Source organism: Anomaloglossus baeobatrachus, chromosome 1 (genome assembly GCF_048569485.1).
Source record: "Anomaloglossus baeobatrachus isolate aAnoBae1 chromosome 1, aAnoBae1.hap1, whole genome shotgun sequence".
Classification (NCBI taxonomy): Eukaryota; Metazoa; Chordata; class Amphibia; order Anura; family Aromobatidae; genus Anomaloglossus; species Anomaloglossus baeobatrachus.
This window is the reverse complement of record NC_134353.1, coordinates 584,066,671-584,085,886: the sequence shown is the minus strand read 5'-3', so window position 1 is coordinate 584,085,886 and position 19,216 is coordinate 584,066,671. Positions and strand designations below refer to the sequence as shown.

Genomic DNA, 19,216 nt, shown 5'->3' with positions numbered 1-19,216 from the left:
ATCAGCTACGTCTGCCTCATCATACAGAGAGTCCTCCTGCTGGGACCTTGACCAGTGATGAAGCCGAGCGCCGCCCCCAGCGAGCTAGCTTAGGCTGTCTGGGACTGCCGTCCGTGTCAGAGCCTTCACGCTGGAATGCCTGGGATCCCCCCGGAGCACTGAGTGCGTTCCAAATGAGGGTGGCCAGGGAGAATTAATCAAGATTGCCCATGGCCTGTCTGGACTGCAAAGTCTCCATCCCATGACAATCTCCGTCCCTGTCCCAGGACAGGGTTCACAGGTGGTTCCTTTGGCCACCTCTAGTAGAGACCCCGGCTGACCAAGTGCTACAGGGGAGCATTGCACACAATGGGGGTCAGTGGAACCTGCCGGTGGAACAGTATCACATGCAGGAAAAGCAGCATAGAAGGCCTGTGTTGCTTTTTTGCTGCTGTATTCTAGTCATCTATGCAATGTATAGCATACAAGCATAAACACTTCAGCACATGCAATACAAGCAGCATAGAAAGCCTGTGCCTTGGCACCCTTGCTTTTTTGCTGCTGTTGTCCAGCCATTTAGGAGAATATAGCCCAGAGTATCGACTGTACAGTGCAATGTATAGCATACAAGCATATATACAAATAAACACTTCAGCCCATGCAATACAAGCAGCATAGAAAGCCTGTGCCTTAGCACCCTTGCTTTTTTGCTGCTGTTATCTCGCCATCTAGGAGGGCATATAGCCAAGAGTAGCGACAGTACAGTGCAATGTATAACATACAAGCATAAGTACAAATAAACACTTCAGCACATGCAATACAAGCAGCCTAGAAAGCCTGTGCCTTAGCACCCTTGGTTTTTTGCTGCTGTTATCTCGCCATCTAGGAGGGCATATAGCCAAGAGTAGCGACAGTACAGTGCAATGTATAACATACAAGCATAAGTACAAATAAACACTCCAGCACATGCAATACAAGCAGCCTAGAAAGCCTGTGCCTTAGCACCCTTGCTTTTCTGCTGCTGTTATCTCGCCATCTAGGAGAATATAGCCAAAGATAGCGACCTACAGTGCAGTGTATATACAAGCATCAAATACAAATGGACACTGCGATATTTTGTGGGGTCAGCACTTCAGGTGCTGCTTACCGCCCGCCTATAACGCGGGTATGTGGTCGCCAGAGCCCTGTGTTGGTTGCCCAGAGCATGTCTCCGTTCCCCAGCTCGGACTGCGTGCAGGAATGGCTGCCGGCGTCCTTCTCCAGCTCGTGTGATGAGGGGCGGGCCGTGGGCGTGCCCCAGACAAGAGCGGGAAACTGGCGTCCCACTGTGTGCAGTGAAGGGGGTCTGGAGAATGCAAAGCAGACTCCAGCCCTCTGTGCTGACTGTCTGTACAGCGTCCCGCCTCTCCCCTGACTGGCAGGGCTGGAGGCGGGAACGAAACGAAAACTAGGCCGCAAAGCCGGGGACTCAAGTAATAAGCGCGGCCGTCCATGTGCACGGCCCGCGCGGAAGTCCCCGGCGCAACAAGTCCCAGCCGCGCCACAATGTAAAAAACACCCAGCAGCGGCCGGCGCGGCAGTTCCCAATACATAAATTCACTCAGCTAAGCTGCAGTGAATAATAGCACGAGCGCACCGCGCTGTTACCCCCGGCGCACTAACGCGCTGTTACCCCCGGCGCACTAACACTCCCAGCAATGCTGGTGTGTGTGTGCGCGCTTGCCCGGGGACACAGAGTACCTTAATGTAGCAGGGCCTGTCCCTGACGATACTCCGCTCCATATCCAGCAGGTTCTCTGGGTCTGTGGATGGAGCCCGGTCTCAGTGCCTGGAGACCTGTAAGATCCCACTTCACCAGAGCCCTCAGGGGGATGGGGAAGGAAAGCAGCATGTGGGCTCCAGCCTCCGTACCCGCAATGGGTACCTCAACCTTACAAACCACAAGTGGGGTGAGAAGGGAGCATGCTGGGGGCCCCATATGGGCCCACTTTTCTTCCAACCGACATAGTCAGCAGCTGCTGCTGACTAAAAACAGTGGAGCTATGCGTGGATGTCTGACCTCCTTCGCACAAAGCAGAAAACTGGTGAGCCAGTGATCCCACTGGGGGTGTATAGCCAGAAGGGGAGGGGCCTTACACTTTTAGTGTAATGCTTTGTGTGGCCTCCGGAGGCAGTAGCTATACACCCAATCGTCTGGGTCTCCCAATGGAGCGACGAAGAAAGAAGAAGAAAGAAGAAGAAGAAAGAAGAAAGAAGAAAGAAGAAAGAAGAAAGAAGAAAGAAGAAAGAAGAAAGAAGAAAGAAGAAAGAAGAAAGAAGAAAGAAGAAAGAAGAAAGAAGAAAGAAGAAAGAAGAAAGAAGAAAGAAGAAAGAAGAAGAAAGAAGAAAGAAGAAGAAGAAGAAGAAAGAAGAAAGAAGAAGAAAGAAGAAAGAAGAAAGAAGAAAGAAGAAAGAAGAAAGAAGAAAGAAGAAAGAAGAAAGAAGAAAGAAGAAGAAAGAAGAAAGAAGAAGAAATAAACATATCTACTTCAAAATTGAATCAATAAAAATATGAGCTCACAAAACACAAGCCCTTACATAGCTCCACAGACTGCAAAATAAAAATGTCCTGAACCTCAAAAAATAGTTACACAAGTGATTTTTTTTTTTCCATTATGTAAATAAAATTGAAAAACCACACAAAAGTGCAGAATTGCGTTTCTACCGCTGTTTCATAGCACTTGGAATTTTACTCCTGTTTTTCAGTACAAATAAATAGTACTATTCAAAAACAAGCTCCCGGACGGCTATGTCGACCAAAAAAAAAAAGAAAAAAGAAAAAAGTTATGGCTCTTGGAAGAGGGGGAGGAAAAAACAAAGCGTCAGAAAGGGAGTTAAATAATATGTAATTTACTAATTACACATTCACTAATTTACACATTCCCTTTAACAATCACACAATTATGTCAGTGTGGATGTCTTCATCTAGTTTCTTTAGAATTGTCTATCTAAGCTTTTGTCTGCAGAAACTATCTTTCCATCAATACTCAATTCTCTATGTAAAACATTACAGCTTTGTCTCACATTGGCTTTTCTTTCAGTTTCTCAGTGGAGGAGTGAGAGTCTGAATGCTGTAATCTCCTATCATCTTGAGGAGAGCTGGAACGGTTAGATTCGATTTCCGATATATCTGGTTAACAAAACACAAATTAATTATATTATTATTTTTATTATCATTAATGGACACACACATTAGGAACTTATTAAAATGGGGAATTTGGCCTATAATGCAAACTCAAAGGAGAAAAAAAACCATAGCCTCCAGCAATTGACTATGGCACATCTAAACTGGTTCATGGGTTGTTTTTTTTTTTTTTTATTTACATGTAATCTATCACTAGGTTGTATTTTTATGAAATGACAACTTGCACTAGAGAGAAAAGGGCTCAGAATGGCCAACTTTAGATAGATATTTTTCATGCATTAAAGGCCCAGTCACACTAAACAACTTACCAGCGATCCCAACAACGATACAACCTGAAAGGGATCGCTGGTAAGTTGCTAGGAGGTCGCTGGTGAGATGTCACACTAAGTGACGCTCCAGCGATCCCACCAGCAACCTGACCTGGCAGGGATCGCTGGAGCGTTGCTACACGGGTTGCTGGTTAATTACCCGATATGTAGTCTGGCTGTGTGCAGGGAGCCAGCACTGACAGCTGAGAGCGGCGGACGCTGGTAACGAAGGTAAATATCGGGTAACCAAGGTAAGGGCTTCTTGGTTACCCGATATTTACCTTTGTTACCAGCGTCCGGAGAAGCCGGCTCCTGCTGCCTGCATATTCAGATAGTTGCTCTCTCGCTGTCACACACAGCGATCTGTGCTTCTCAGCGGGAGAGCAACAATAAAAAATGGTCCAGGACATTCAGCAACAACCAGCGACCTTACAGCAGGGGCCAGGTTGTTGCTGGATGTCACACACAGTAACATCGCTAACAACATCGCTGCTACGTCACATAAGTCGTGCCTTAGCAGCGATGTTGCTTAGTGTGACGTGGGCTTTAGGGTTGAAGTGTTTAACCAAAGTAAGCTATAAGTAAAGATGACAATTACTGATCAATCTCTGCCTTCATCTGTGGGCTCAACAATACAAAAACTTAATAGCAGATCAACTTCTTAACATCTGTCACAATTATCTAAGGCCTTGTGCCCACAGGGCTTTTTCCATGCTTTGTTTCCTTGCTTTTTTTTTTTTAATCAATAAAAAGCAAGGAAAACGCATCCCAGCAAAGTCTACAAAAACTCTGACTTGCTGTGCCCATGTTGCTTTTTTCCTTGCTTTGTTGCTGAAAAAAAAAAAAAAAAATCAGCAACATGTTAATTATCTCTGCTTTTTTTCCCTATCTCAATAGATAAGAAGCACGAAAAATGAAGCACGAGAAATAAAGCACAAAACAGCACGAAAAAAGCAAAATAAAAAAAGCACAAAAGAGCAGCTTTTATCCTGCCAAGACATGCTTTTTTGGTGCTGAAAAAAACACTGTGGGCACATAGCCTAAATCAGCTTTCTCATCCAATGAAAATGTTTAGCTGGGTTTACTAATGAGCAACTCACAGAAAGGCATGAACCCTGTTAATTAAAGGGAACCCTCAGGTACCTTAACTTATAAACTATTCCATAACCCACATTTCTGTAAATAGTTTATTATAACTTTTAATGTAACAACACTAGAGATATGACACTTTGATGCAATGTACAGTAGTCAGTGTACAGCTTGTATAACAGTGTGAATTTGGTGCCCTCTAAATAACTTAACACACAGCCATTAATGTCTGAACAGCTGGCAACAAAAGTGAGTACACCCCTTAGTGAAAATGGCCAAATTATGCCCAAAGTGACAATATTTTGTGTGGCCACCATTATTTTCAAGCACTGCTTTAACATAGCATGAATTTCACTAGAGTTTCCCAGGTTACCTCAGGAATCCTCTCCCACTTCTACACGACAACATCACTGAGCTGCACTACCTTTCATTTTAGGATGCCCCACAGATGCTCAATAGGGTTCAGGTCTGGAGACATGCTTGGCCAGTACAGCACTTCTACTCTCAGTTTCTTTAGCAAGTTGAAATACTACCCTGCGGCCCAGTTTGCTAAGTGATGGGATCATGCTCTGCTTCAGTATGTCACAGTACATGTTGGCATTCATGGATCCCTCAATGAACTGTAGCTCTAACAGCCAGCAGCACTCCTGCAGCCCAAAACCATGACACTCCCACCACCATGCTTGACTTTAGGTAAGACACACTTGTCTTTGTACTGCTCACCTGGTTATCGCCACACATGCTTGAGACAATCTTAAGGCCCAGTCACACTAAGCAACATCGCTAGCAACATCGCTGGTAACGAACAACTTTTGTGACGTTGCTAGCGATGTTGCTGTGTGTGACATCCAGCAACAACCTGGCCCCTGCTGTGAGGTCGTTGGTTGTTGCTGAATGTCCTGGGCCATTTTTTAGTTGTTGCTGTCCTGCTGTGAAGCACAGATCGCTGTGTGTGACAGCGAGACAGCAACAACTAATGTGCAGTGAGCAGGGAGCCAGCTTCTGCTGAGGCTGGTAACCAATGTAAACATCGGGTAACCAAGAAGCCCTGTCCTTGGTTACCCGATATTTACCTTTGATACCAGCCTCCTCCGCTCTCACTGTCAGTGCCGGCTCCTGCTCTGTGCACATGTAGCTGCAGCACACATCAGGTAATTAACCCGATGTGTGCTGTAACTAGGAGAGCAAGGAGCCAGCGCTAAGCATTGTGCGCTGCTCCCTGCTCTGTGCACATTTAGCTGCAGCACACATCGGGTTAATTAACCTGATGTGTGCTGTAACTAGGAGACTGGGGGCTGGTCACTGGTTGCTGGTGAGCTCACCAGCAACTCGTGTAGCCACGCTCCAGCGATCCCTGCCAGGTCAGGTTGCTGGTGGGATCGCTGGAGCGTCGCAGTGTGACAGCTCACCAGCAACCTCCTAGCAACTTACCAGCGATCCCTATCGTTGTTGGGATCGCTGGTAAGTTGCTTAGTGTGACTGGACCTTTAACCAAAATAAATTTATCTTGATCTCATCAGACCACAATACATGGTTCCAGTAATCCATATCCTTTGTCTGCTTATCTTCAGCAAACAGTTTGTGGGCTTTAAGTGCATCATCTTTAGAAGAAGCTTCCTTCTGGGATGACAGCCATGCAGACCAAATTGATTGACAGGCTGACTCCCACCCCTTTAATCTCTGCAGCAATGCTAGCAACACCGATATGTCTATTTTGAAAAAAAGATAACCTCTGGATATAATGCTGAGCACGTACATTCAACGTCTTTGGTCGACCATGGCAAGGCATGTTCTGAGTGGAACCTGTATTGTTAAACCGCTGTATGATCTTGGTCACCGTGCTGCAGCTCAGTTTCAGGATGTTGGCAATCCTCTTATAGCCTAGCCCTAGGCCATCTTTATGTAGAGTAACTATTCTTTTTTTCCAATCCTCACAGAATTCTTTGCAATGAGGTGCCATGTTCAAGTTCCGGTGACCAATTTGAGAGTGTGTGAGTGATAACACCAAATTTACCATATCTGTTCACAATTCACACCTGAGACCTTGTAATACTAATAAGTTGCATGACACCTGTGAGGGAAAACGGCTAATTGGGCACAATTTGGCCATTTTCATTTAGAGGTGTACTCACTTTTTGTTGCCAGCAGTTTAGACACTAACCCCTTCAGCCCCCGGGCACGTTCCGTTTTTGCGTTTTTGTTTTTTGCTCCTTTTCTTCCGAGAGCCGTAACTTTTTTATTATTCCGTAAATCTTGCCATATGAGGGCTTGTTTTTTGCGGGACAAGTTGTACTTTTAAATGAAACCATAGGTTTTACCATACAGTGTACTGGAAAACAGCAAAAAAATTCCAAGTGTGGAAAAACTGCAAAAAAAGTGTGATCGCACAATAGTTTTTGGGATGTTTTATTCACCGTGTTCACTATATGGTAAAACTGATGTATCTATGTGATGCCTCAGGTCGGTGCGAGTTTGTAGACACCAAACATGTATAGGTTTACTTGTATCTAAGGGGTTAAAAAAATTCACACGTTTGTCCAATAAAAGTGGCGCACGTTTTGCGCCATTTTCCGAAAGACGTAGTGTTCTCATTTTTTGGGATCTATGGCTCAGTGACGGCTTATTTTTTGCGTCTCGAGCTGACGTTTCTAATGGTATCATTTTTGCGCAGATACTACGTTTTGATCGCCTGCTATTGCATTTTACATAAAACATGCGGCGACCAAAAAACGTAATTTTGGCGTTTGGTAAACGGCGTAGTGGCAAAAAATTCCAATCAGATTAATTGATTTTATATTTTGATAGATCGGGCATTTCTGAACGCGGCGATACCAAATATGTGTATATTTATTTATTTTTTAACCCTTTAAATTTTCAATGGGGTGAAAGGGGGGTGATTTGAACTTTTAGGTTTTTTGTTTTTTTTTAAATTTAAAACTTTTTTTTACTTTTTTTTTATTTTACTAGTCCCCCTAGGGGGCTATAGCAATCAGCAATCCGATCGCTCTTATCTATCTGCTGATCACAGCTATACAGCTGTAAACAGCAGATTCAATCACTTCCTGTTTCCCTCTGCTCCGTGCCGAGGAAAAAACGAAAGTGAAACTTCGTAGCTGCAGGCGTCATCACATGACCCTGCCCTACGATGGCAACCACCGAAAGTCACGTGATCACTCACGTGACTTCCGGTGGGGGCGGCGGTAAGTAAAAAACATGGCCGCGCGCATATAGATCTCGCTGCCAGACGTTGGCAGCGAGATTTAAGGGGTTAAATGTTGCGAGTGGAAGCGATTCCACTCGCAACATGCAGGCACACATGTCAGCTGTTGAAAACAGCTGATGTGTGCCGACCGCCGCCACCTGCCCGCGGCAGGGGGCGGGGCTTAACGGGACACGATCCATGACGGATAGATCCGTCCAAGGTCGTGAAGGGGTTAATGGCTGTGTGTTATTTAGAGGGCACAACAAATTTACACCTTATACAAGCTGTACACGGACTACTTTACATTGTATGAAAGTGTTATATTGTCAGCAATGTCCCATGAAAAGATATAATAAAACATTTACAAAAATGTGAGGAGTATGCTCACTTTTGTGATGTACTGTATTTCAGTAATGTTTCACTGTTTTATACCACTGCATATATCAGTATAATTAACTTGTATACATCAGCTTTCTTTATGCTGGTGAACCAGGAATAGTCAGAAAGGCATTTGCTCACAGAGACAAGTTTGGTTAGAGTAGATAATCCTTTTGCAGTCAGTGCTTTCACAGATTGTGCTCCACCTGGCATCTTGGTTCCCTGGTAATAGTTCTGCTGTGCAATGGTCCATTAGGAAAGCTGTGACAGGGGAATGGCGGTAGGAATGAAAACTGCGAAGAGGCTGGCAGTGCAGGGACTGTTAATCACCATTGGGGAACATAACTGAATCTGGACTAGTCCCTGGAAATAAACCTCTCACCGGATTAGTCGTTGTTTATTAGAATTCAGTAAAGTGCTGTATATAAGGTCATTTTACTGAAATATATAGTTGTATAAAAGAACAACAACCATCAAAGCAACAGCTGAATAAAAAGGACAAAATTGTTGCAATTTAAGTGTTAGGAATCAAACAGGTTTCCTTGAAGAATAACAAAACAACAGATAATAAGGTACATAAACTCACCTCCAATATCGGAGTCACTGTCATGCAAAGATGGAACATTAATAAGGGTCTGTCTGGCATCTCTCTGTACAACCAACTGCAGTTTCCCTCGAGACCTCTCAATTAGTTTCCGGGCATCACCCAAAGACATATTTTCAGTCACTGTACCATTTATCTGTGGCAGACAGGGAGAAAGGGGTTAAAGAACAACACTATTAAAAAACTATATTCCATTAATACCCATAGGTTTTTAATTAAGATGGAATACTAATCATGTACCATAATTTAATTTACTATGAAACTAATTACCATAAAAAAACCAAAGCATTAGAAATTCCATTTGCTACTTTAAAAAAGTTTTTCTCTGTTAGAAAACTTCCTGCCATGCTCTGAAATAGTTACAAAAAACAACAACTGAGTATTACCCTTCAAAAGTCCAATGCTGATTTTCCGCCATTGCTCTTATTTTTATTGTTTGGCTGCAGTGGTGATGTCACATTGAGAGTGCTGCAGCCAATCGCGGAGCTCAGCTGCTCGTTCCGTCTATTGTTGCAGCCAAACAGAGACCAGGGCAGTGACACACAGTCAGAATTGTACCTGGAGGAGGAGTAATACTCAGTTTGATTTTTATAACTATTTCACTCACCCGCTCTCCACCACTGCCCTGCTGCTCTCTGGTTGCAGCAATAGACAGCCCAAACAGCTGAGCTAAATGATTGGCTGCAGCGCTGTTAATATGAAGTCACCACTGCAGTTAAACAATGAAAAACAAGGAAGAATGAGCATTAGATTTGGGAAGGGCGAGTAATACGCAATCTATTTTTTATGACTACAGTATTTCAGCGAATGATGAAAGATTTCTAATAAAGGACAACTTCACTAATCCCCTAAGGTTACAGTAAACATATTGTTTAGCCTTATCAGTCTGTTATTCTGCATTAGAATGTGCCTCTGATGACACGCTTTTTCAGTCACTTGACTTCTCCAGCCAATCACCCTTCTCAGATGTCAAATAACTAAAAAAAAACAGGACATCATATCCAGTCCTGGTCCAGACCACTGGAGAGACCACTAGGCCGACAACAGGTAAATGTGCCCGGTTTTACTACTGCACATGTTTACCTTTCGTCATGCTCAGTTGTTTTGTAATACAAAGAACCTCTAGCCTCTTAGGCCCAATTTTAATTTATTTTTTATAAAACTCCTGCAAGAACACAATTTAGATAGAAATATGAACATTTAATTTAAAAGAATGACCCCACAAAGGTAACCAAATCCTTCATAGTTATTTGTGCTGATCTCAAAGCTTTAAACTGTGGGATTTTGAGCAGGAGTAGCTTATCGTATACTAAAGTCACAAACATCACATTACCAGACTCAATAGGTAATGCTACATATTTTCAGGGGCATATTTTATTCAAGCACTGTAAGTTACCGAGTACTAACGGTGTCCAACACACACACACACACACACACACACACACACACACACACACACACACACACTGGTTTATACAAACCAGATGAAGACGTCATCAGTAACGGCAGGTAGGAGACATACCACGTCTCATTCACTTCTCTCAACAGAACGTTACAATCTCAATAAAACATTCATACTTTGGTCTGGTGATGTCCTCTCAAAAGAACTAACAGAGCCAAAGGCTAAAGCTGGGTTCACACACAGCGACAACGACGTCGCTGTTACGTCACCATTTCCTGTGACGTAACAGCGACCTTACATGATCGCTAGTTAGCTGTCAAACATGTAATTTTAAGCAGCGATGGAGCAGCAATCATAGCGACCTCGACGGTCGTTGGGACGTGTCACACGCGTCGCTGTGCGATGACTCAGACCTTGATAGAGGCGTGGTGTTTACCCCTAGACATGTTTTGCGTTTCCTCTTTTCACGCCCCTCTGTTCCGATTGGTGATCGCTACAGCGCCTTTGCGTTGCCTTTTTCACGCCCATCTGTTCCGATTGGTGATCACTACAGCGGCGCCTGATTTTTTGGCATGGTCAGCCAAAGGAAGACACAAAAAAGAACGACACACTAGCGGCACCAGACAGAGACTCTACTACGTGGAACAAAGAATGGAACTTAAAGAATGAAATCACTGTAACGCCTACGGCAAGGTACCCAATCGGTACGCGGTTATTACCACCAATCGGAGTCGTGGGGGCGTTGTAAAATACACCGCAAATACACGCCCTTGTCCTGCCTTCAGTCCTATGTCACTGCCTTCAAAGTCGTCGCGATCGTCACTGCTGCGGTGTCAAACACAAGGATGCCTATGGCGCAGCGGGATAGCAGCGATCAAAAAATGACCTGGAATATTCAAGAGCGAGCAGTGATCTCGCAGCAGGGGTCTGATCGTTGTTATGTGTCACACACAGCGACGTCGCTGTTGAGGTCGTTGCTACGTCACAGAAAATGGAGACTTAGCAGCGATGTCGTTGTCACTGTGTGTGACACCACCATATCAGCACGACTGTACATTATAAACTTAAGCCCTTATTGGACAAGACAAAAATTGCACAGAAAATCACAATATTGTTATTAGCGATAATCACAGTGTGTATAATAGCTGCTATCAATCATAATATTCCATTACCACAAAACCAGATCTTTCAACTTGCTTGAAAATGATTGCTTGTCTGTATAAAATTTCACAGTGCTATAAGTCGCTACAAGCTGTAATACATGCTTTTACAAACGGCTGGAGACTTTCTACCGACCGCAACAGCGATCTTTCTAGTGAACATTTGCTTGTGTAATAATGAGGTTGCACGCATGATAACACGATAAATATTCGCTTGTCAATTGCTATTGTTAAAAAATGTTCCTGTCTAATAGGGCCTTTAGAATTTGGCAATCTGCAATCACTTATTATTCGGCAATCTGCACGGCTTGCTTAAAGTTTTCCCAGGGATGGAAACCCCATCAAGTCAGACTACGCACTATTGTTACAGGGAATCCTTTCCATAAAAATATTATATGCTAATGTGCTCAGCCACTCCTGCACCACACAGCTCACAATATTCTCTTAAAGAAAGCTTCGCTTTAAACAAAACACACAAATATAGTACTATCTTCCATTACGTTCATCTTCTTCCATACTAGAATAATGTGTACTTACTAGCTATAGGTGTTTTTTCAGCTTAGATAACCATCTTTTAGCTTCAGTTATTCCTCAAAACCCCATTTATACTCATGCATAGCTCATAGTGTCCTAATTGGGGATAGTAGAAAAAGTAAACCAGATTCCTCTGCTAGCGGCTTATCTTCCATTCGGACAAATGATTAGGCATACTGAATTTCAGTATTTCTGATTCTTCTTCCCCCTGGCTTAATCAGCTCCCCACATATTAGACACGTATACATTTTAGATTAAATTAACAAGAACGTGGGCAGAACTAGCAAATCTAGTGGAGCAGGCCTCGACAGTCATGGAGGATATTATATACGAGCACTATCAATATAGCTAAAAAGACAAAACGATTCACCTTGAGAACAATGTCTCCTTCATGTAGATTGCCGTCTCTCATTGCCAATCCAATATCTGTCATTTCTTTAATAAATATTTGGCTTCCCAGTCGCAAACCATACTCTGTGATAAAGGAGAAACAAAACAGGATTATTTTATTAAAGATATTCATCAAAGACATATCTATCTATATATCTATCTATCTATCTAGCCCTGCAGTCATGTGTAGGCCTCATAATAATGGACACACAAGGGTGAATCAGGAATCCTGATTAACTCTTGTGTGCCCTTTTATTACAGTGTGTGTGTCTGTCTGTGTGTGTGTGTGTGTGTGTGTGTGTGTGTGTGTGTGTGTGTGTGTGTGTGTGTGTGTGTGTGTGTGTGTATGTATATAGATAAATACACACACACACACACACAGTCTGCAACTCAAATGAAATAAGGCAGCTCCGGCAGAATGCGTAAGCTTATGATGCTGCGGGGAAAATATGAGACAGTGTTTGTAGTGTTATAGTTTTAACTAGTGTAAAATGAAATGATAAAGTAATGATCTCCCTTTACTATCAATAATAACACCCTGTATATAAATATTTATCTAAACACCCGCATTAGTACCACGTAGTGACACTGCAGCAGGGTGACGTGTGTCTGCATAAACCGCAAGTACGATAAAAACGGAAAGGGTGGGGTTGGGTATGAAAGTATATACTTGCTGTATAAATGTCTTATTAGTTAATTGAATGGTATACCAATTAAGTAGATTTGTAAAGCAATGGTATTAAAATATAACTTTTAATATTAATGTTTAAACGGACAAAATTGTCATGGAAAAACTAAATCACCCTTAGTGAGATACCAATACCACAAGGTTTTTCTAGGGCTGCTTGCTGGGCAGCTATTTATGTGCATGCAGCACTAATATGAGTGATCCAATCTGATTAACCCCTTCACCCCCGGCCACTAAAACACCCTAATGACCGGGCCATTTTTTGCAATTCTGACCAGTGTCACTTTGGCAGGTTATAACTCTGGAACACTTTAACGGATCCTGGCGATTCTGAGACTGTTTTTTCATGACATATTGTACTTCATGTCAGTGGTAAATTTAGGCCGATATTTTTGTGTTTGTGAAAATTTAGGAAATTTTGCGAAAATTTTCAATTTTCAAACTTTGAAAATGTATGCCCATAAATCCGAGAGATAGGTCACACAAAATAGTTACTAAATACAATTTCCCACATGTCTACTTTACATCAGCGCAATTTTTGAAACAAATTTGTTTTCGTTAGGAAGTTAGAAGGGGTCAAAGTTCATCAGCAATTTCTCATTTTTCCAACAAAAATTACAAAATAATTTTTTTAGGGACCACATCACATTTGAAGTGACTTTGAGAGGCCGAGGTGACAGAAAATACCCAAAAGTGACCCCCATTCTAAAAACTGCACCCCTCACACTGCTCAAAACCACATCCGAGAAGTTTATTAACCCTTTCGGTGCTTCACAGGAACCAAAGCAATGTGGAAGGAAAAAATGAAATGTTTACTTTTTAACACAAAAATGTTACTTTAGCCATAAAATTTTCATTTTCACAAGGGAGAAAAGAGAAAGTGCACCCTACAATTTATTGTGCATTTTCTCCTGAGTACGCTGATACCCCATATGTGGTAAAAATCAATTGTTTGGGCGCCTGGCAGTGCTCAGAAGGAAAGGAGCGCCATTTGAATTTTTGAACGCAAAATTAGCTGGACTCATTAGCGGACGCCATGTCGGGTTTGAAGACCCCCTAAGGTGCCTAAACAATGGAGCTCCCCCACAAGTGACCCCATTTTGGAAACTAGAGCCCTCAAATAATTTTTCTAGATGTTTGGTGAGCACTTTGAACACTTGGGGGCTTCACAGAAGTTTATAATGTTAAGCCGGAAAAAGAAAAAAAAAATTTTTACCACAAAACTTGCTTCAACTGGGTAGCTTTTTTTTTCACAAGGGTATCAGGAAAAAATGCACCATGAAATTTATAGTGCATTTTTTCCTGAGTACGACGATACCTCATATGTGGTAGAAAGTAATTGTTTGGGCGCATGGCGGGACTCAGAAGAGGAGCACCATTTGACAGCAAAATTGGTTGGAATCATTAGCGGACGCCATGTCACGTTTGGAGACCCCCTATGGTGCCTAAACAGTGGAGATCCCCCACAAATAACCCCATTTTGGAACTAGACCCCTCAAGGAATTTATCTAGATGTTTGGTGAGCCCCTTGTACCCCCAGGGGCTCCACAGAAGTTGATAATATTGAACCATGAAAATTATTATTTTTTTTTTTTTACCACAAAATTTTTGCATCAATCAGGTAGCTTTTTTTTTTACAACGGTATCAGGAAAAAATGCACCATAAAACGTATTGTGCAATTTTTCCTGAGTACACAGATACCTCATATGTGGTGGAAATCAATTGTTTGGGCGCATGGCGGGGCTCAGAAGAGAAGGAACGCCATTTGACTTTTTAAACGCACAGACGCGGTGCACTGATCGGCAGCTGCAGGACGCATGGTCGGATGAGATACAAAAAGCGTTGGGGATACGGAAAAAAAAAAAAAGTCACGCCAAAAATTGAGCAGGGATGCTGATTCGTTATGTGCATTCCTGATCAGCGCTTGGCAGGACGCACGGACGGATGCGATACAAAAAGCGTCGATAATACGAGAAAAAAAAAGTCCCGCCGAAAACGGACCACGGATGCAGATACGTTATCTGCATCCCTGATCAGCGCTCGGCAGGACGCACGGACGGATGAGGTGTAAAAATGGACAGGGGATACAGAAAGAAAGAAAAAAAAAAAAGTTATACTCACAGTACCCAGAGGATTAGTAGGAGGATCACTGACCAGAAGAACTGCAGGAGGAACAGAAGGCAAGCAAGATGGACAGCTTTACAGGAGCAGTAGGCAGGACGTTGGACAGCTCTGCAGAATACCCAGGAAGGACCCAGCGATGGAGGCAGATGTGATCGGGCCGGTGAAGGCAGGCAAGAGGACGTCGGGGGAGAGCAGAGGGGTAGGGGGAGAGCAGAGGGGGATACCGGAGAAGGAGCTGCAGAAGCAGAATAGAAATCATGGGGGAGGAAGGCAGATCGCGGGGGAAGCAGATCGGGATGTCGGAGGGCAGATCGGGGCGTGGGGGGGCGCAGATCGCAGGAGCCATCACGGGAGTGCGCAGGGGGCGTCACGGGAGTGCGCACGGGCTACAAGGTGAGCACAGTACTCACGTGGAGCAGGAGCAGTGACATCAGCGGCGGCGGCAGCAGCAGCAGTGGCGTGGTACCACAAGTACCAGCCAGTCCACGCTGCAGACATGTTGGGGGGGGGAGGGCTTCCCAGACCAGCACAGGCCTGGGGAAAGCGGCCACCTGAAGATCAGACCGCCCCACTGCACACTGATTGGAGCGATTGCGCATCATAGCATGATCGCTCCAATCAGTGCTGCAGGGGTTGGGGCGGCATGTTTGAGGTCCACCTATGATCTGCTGCAGCTGCTGCGGCATCTCATAACAGGATCTCACAGTATCGCACTAATTCAGGCATTATTTTTGCCGAAATCGGTGCGAACGATGTGGTTGGCGGTTCAGATTTGAACAGCCAATCACATCGATCGTCGATGGGGGGTGGCGTCGCCACCCCCCCTGGGGTCAAGCAAAGGTCTCCTGCCGTAAGAAACAGCAGGGGACATCATTTGAAAGCCGTTGCTATGGCCTCGTCGTTAAGTCATGTTAAAATAGGACGTAATTTTACTGCCCGCGGTCGTGAAGGGGTTAAACTCTGACAAAACGGATACACTTACGATATTAGCCCAACTGTTAAACATACCGCTAATATGTCACAGATTTTTGTATTATATCTTGTATGTCGCAAACTATTGTTATGCCTTACAGCGATTTGTAGTTTTTTGCAAAGGAGATTAATTGAATGTCACCTACTGACCTATTATGATTAGTACTATTGCACATATCCTAACATCTGGGCTAATATCGTAAGTGTATCTGTTGTGTCAAAGTTTACTCAGATTGGACCACTCATATAAGTGCTTCATGCACATTAATGGCTAGCAGCCCTAGAAGAACCTTGTGGTATTGGTATCTCACTAAGTGATTTAGTTTTTTCATGACAATTTTGTCCTTTTAAACATTAATATTAAAAGTTATATTTTAATACCATTGCTTTACAAATAAATCTTACTAATTACAAGTAACACAATGAAATCAACGTCCATCCACACCTCACCAAGATTTTGATTGTGTATATACTTGCAATGTGGTCCGTATTAAATGGAGGTTTGATTTATTTCGACTTCAGTATTACCAATTGACGTCACAGAAAAGCTCTGTCTCCAATGCTTTTGGAATCAGGTAATTGCTACCGGCTGACCAGGATTGGATCACTACTCAATAGTGATGAGTGAGCATTACCATGCCCGGTACTCGAAACAAGCAGATCTTGCGGAAAAACGTTTACTTTACACTTCTATTATACTCATTACACGAGTCTCTCCCATCCTAGCATCCAACCCGCTTGTTTCGAATACAGAGCATGTCCTCCTTGACGAAGGCAACAAAGCAACAAACCAAGGACACAACCAAGTTTAGACTTACTGATTATATGTGTGTGTTCTTTCCACACCATAATATATATATTATAAAAATTGCCTTATTTTGTCTGTCTGTCTGTCTGTCTTGCTCCAAAATTGTGTCACCGTGACAGTGTCGTTACAGTGACAACTGTCGGATTGGCCGCTGGGCTCGGGCTGGCCCCGCCCCCCCACGGATTGGCCGCTCGCCTCGGGCTGTCCCCGCCCCGCATGGATTAGCCGCTCGCCCCGGCCCTCCGCACGCATCGCCCGCTCCAGCGTACACCGGCTCCCGGTACACATGTGCAGGGAGCCGGCATATGCTGACGCCTCGCCCGCTCGCCCCCGCCACACGTTGGCACACTCGGCTTCGCCCCCGGCGGACATAACCTTGCGATGCTGGGATCGTGACGGAGCCGGTGTACGCTGGTAACCATGATACACATCGCGTAACTATAGGAAGCGCTTCCCTTAGTTACCCGATGTGTATCATGGTTACTAGCGTACACTGGCTCCTGGTACACATGTGCAGGGAGCCGGCATACGCTGACGCCTCGCCCACTCAGCCCCGCCCCCGGCACACGTTGCCACGCTCTGACCCGCCCCCCGGCGGCCCCAGCATGGGGGATGGAGCACGATGGGGGGTGTGCAGCATGGAGCACGATGGGGGGTGCGCAGCATGAAGGATGGAGCACGATGGGGGGTGCGCAGCATGCGAGATTTAGCACGATGGGGGGTGCGCAGCATGGGGGATGGAGCACGATGAGGGGTGCGCAGCATGGGGGATGGAGCACGATGGGGGGTGCGCAGCATGGGGGATGGAGCACGATGGGGGGTGCGCAGCATGGGGGATGGAGTACAATAGGGGGTGTGTAGCATGGGGGATGGAGCACGATGGGGGGTGCGCAGAATGGGGGATGGCGCACGATGAGGATGCGCAGCATGGGGGAAGGAGCACGATGGGGGGTGCGCAGCATGGGGGATGGAGCACGATGGGGATGCACACCTCCCCCCAAAACACACACACCGCCACACGCGCACCGCACAACACACCACACACACACTGGGAACCACAAACACCGCCCTACACAGACACTCACAACGCCGCACACACACACACACAACATCCAACACACAAACACCGCGGCATACATAAATATACGCACATACCGCGCAACACATACCTCCCCCCAAAACACACACGCACTACACACCCACACAAACCGCGCAACACACACAGAATGCTGCAGACACACAGCGCTCCACAAACAACGCAACACACACACAACGCAACACACATACAACACCGCTCTCACACCCCCCCACCCAGAACATTTACAGCGCCCTACACAAACACTTGGTAACTACACACAATAACATCTATTAAATATATATTACATATACATATATATATATATATATATATATATATATATATATATATGTATATATATAAGAAAAATCATACATTACCTACGCAATACGTAAATTCTAGAATACCCGATGCATTAGAATCGGGCCACCTGCTAATATATTATTTATATAGCAGCGTTAGATCTCCTGCTCCCGCTCATATAATATGCACAGCCGCTGTCCATCAGCAGTGTGGTGCTGAAACCGCATCACGCTGAGGGGCTGGGGCAGCGGGGCATATTATATATGCCCGTGCTCCCTTTGATCGCACATGATCCCCCCTGTGTTAGATATGGCCCCCGTGCTGCTGCCCATAGTAAAATAAAAAAAGCTTTACTTACCTCCAGCGCTGATCTCCAGGTGTCTCCTGCTGCTGCTGTCTGTGATAAGGCACGCAGAGATGAAAGCACTCTGCCGTGCCGATAACATGACCGGCAGCAAGAACCAGGAAGTGGAGGAGGGAGGACTCGGAGCTCAACTGCGAGGAGGGAGACACAGGGATTACAGCGCTGAGAAGGTAAGGAAAGTGTTTTATTTTATTATGGGCAGCAGCATGGGGGAGGTGTGCCATCTATAGGGGCCCTGGGCAGCTCACATGGGGGCCATATCAAACACAGGGGAGGTGTGCCATCTATAGGGGCCATGGGCAGCACAGGGGGATGTGTCCCAGCACAAGGGGGCAATATTCAATATAAGGGGGCCATATCCAGATTAAGGTGGACTAATTTTAGGATAGGGGGCTATGAGGGACATATACCCTATATGATTGGTTAGACGGACACTGGCATTATAAGATGGACCCCATTTAACATGAAAAAAAAATCTCTTTTCCTTCACCAAATTTGGGGGTGCGTCTTATAAAGCGAAAAATACGGTGTATACATATACCGTATATGCCGGCGTATAAGACGACTGGGCGTATAAGACGACCCCCAACTTCTGCCCTAAAAATATAGAATTTGGGATATACTCACTGTATAAGACTACCCCGCTCC

General features: G+C 44.7%; 1 protein-coding gene across 2 annotated transcripts in view; it reads right to left on the bottom strand.

Moving 5' to 3' along the window:
• TJP2 (tight junction protein 2) overlaps nt 1-19,216 on the bottom strand; it is a 300,601-nt gene that overhangs the window by 124,381 nt on the left and 157,004 nt on the right. For both annotated transcript variants that reach the window (XM_075317823.1, XM_075317815.1), the window contains 3 exons: nt 12,211-12,314; nt 8,727-8,880; nt 3,043-3,148 (listed from right to left, as the gene is read on the bottom strand). In XM_075317823.1, coding sequence (XP_075173938.1) covers nt 3,043-3,148; nt 8,727-8,880; nt 12,211-12,314 — 364 coding nt within the window. The remainder of the gene's footprint in view (nt 1-3,042; nt 3,149-8,726; nt 8,881-12,210; nt 12,315-19,216) is intronic.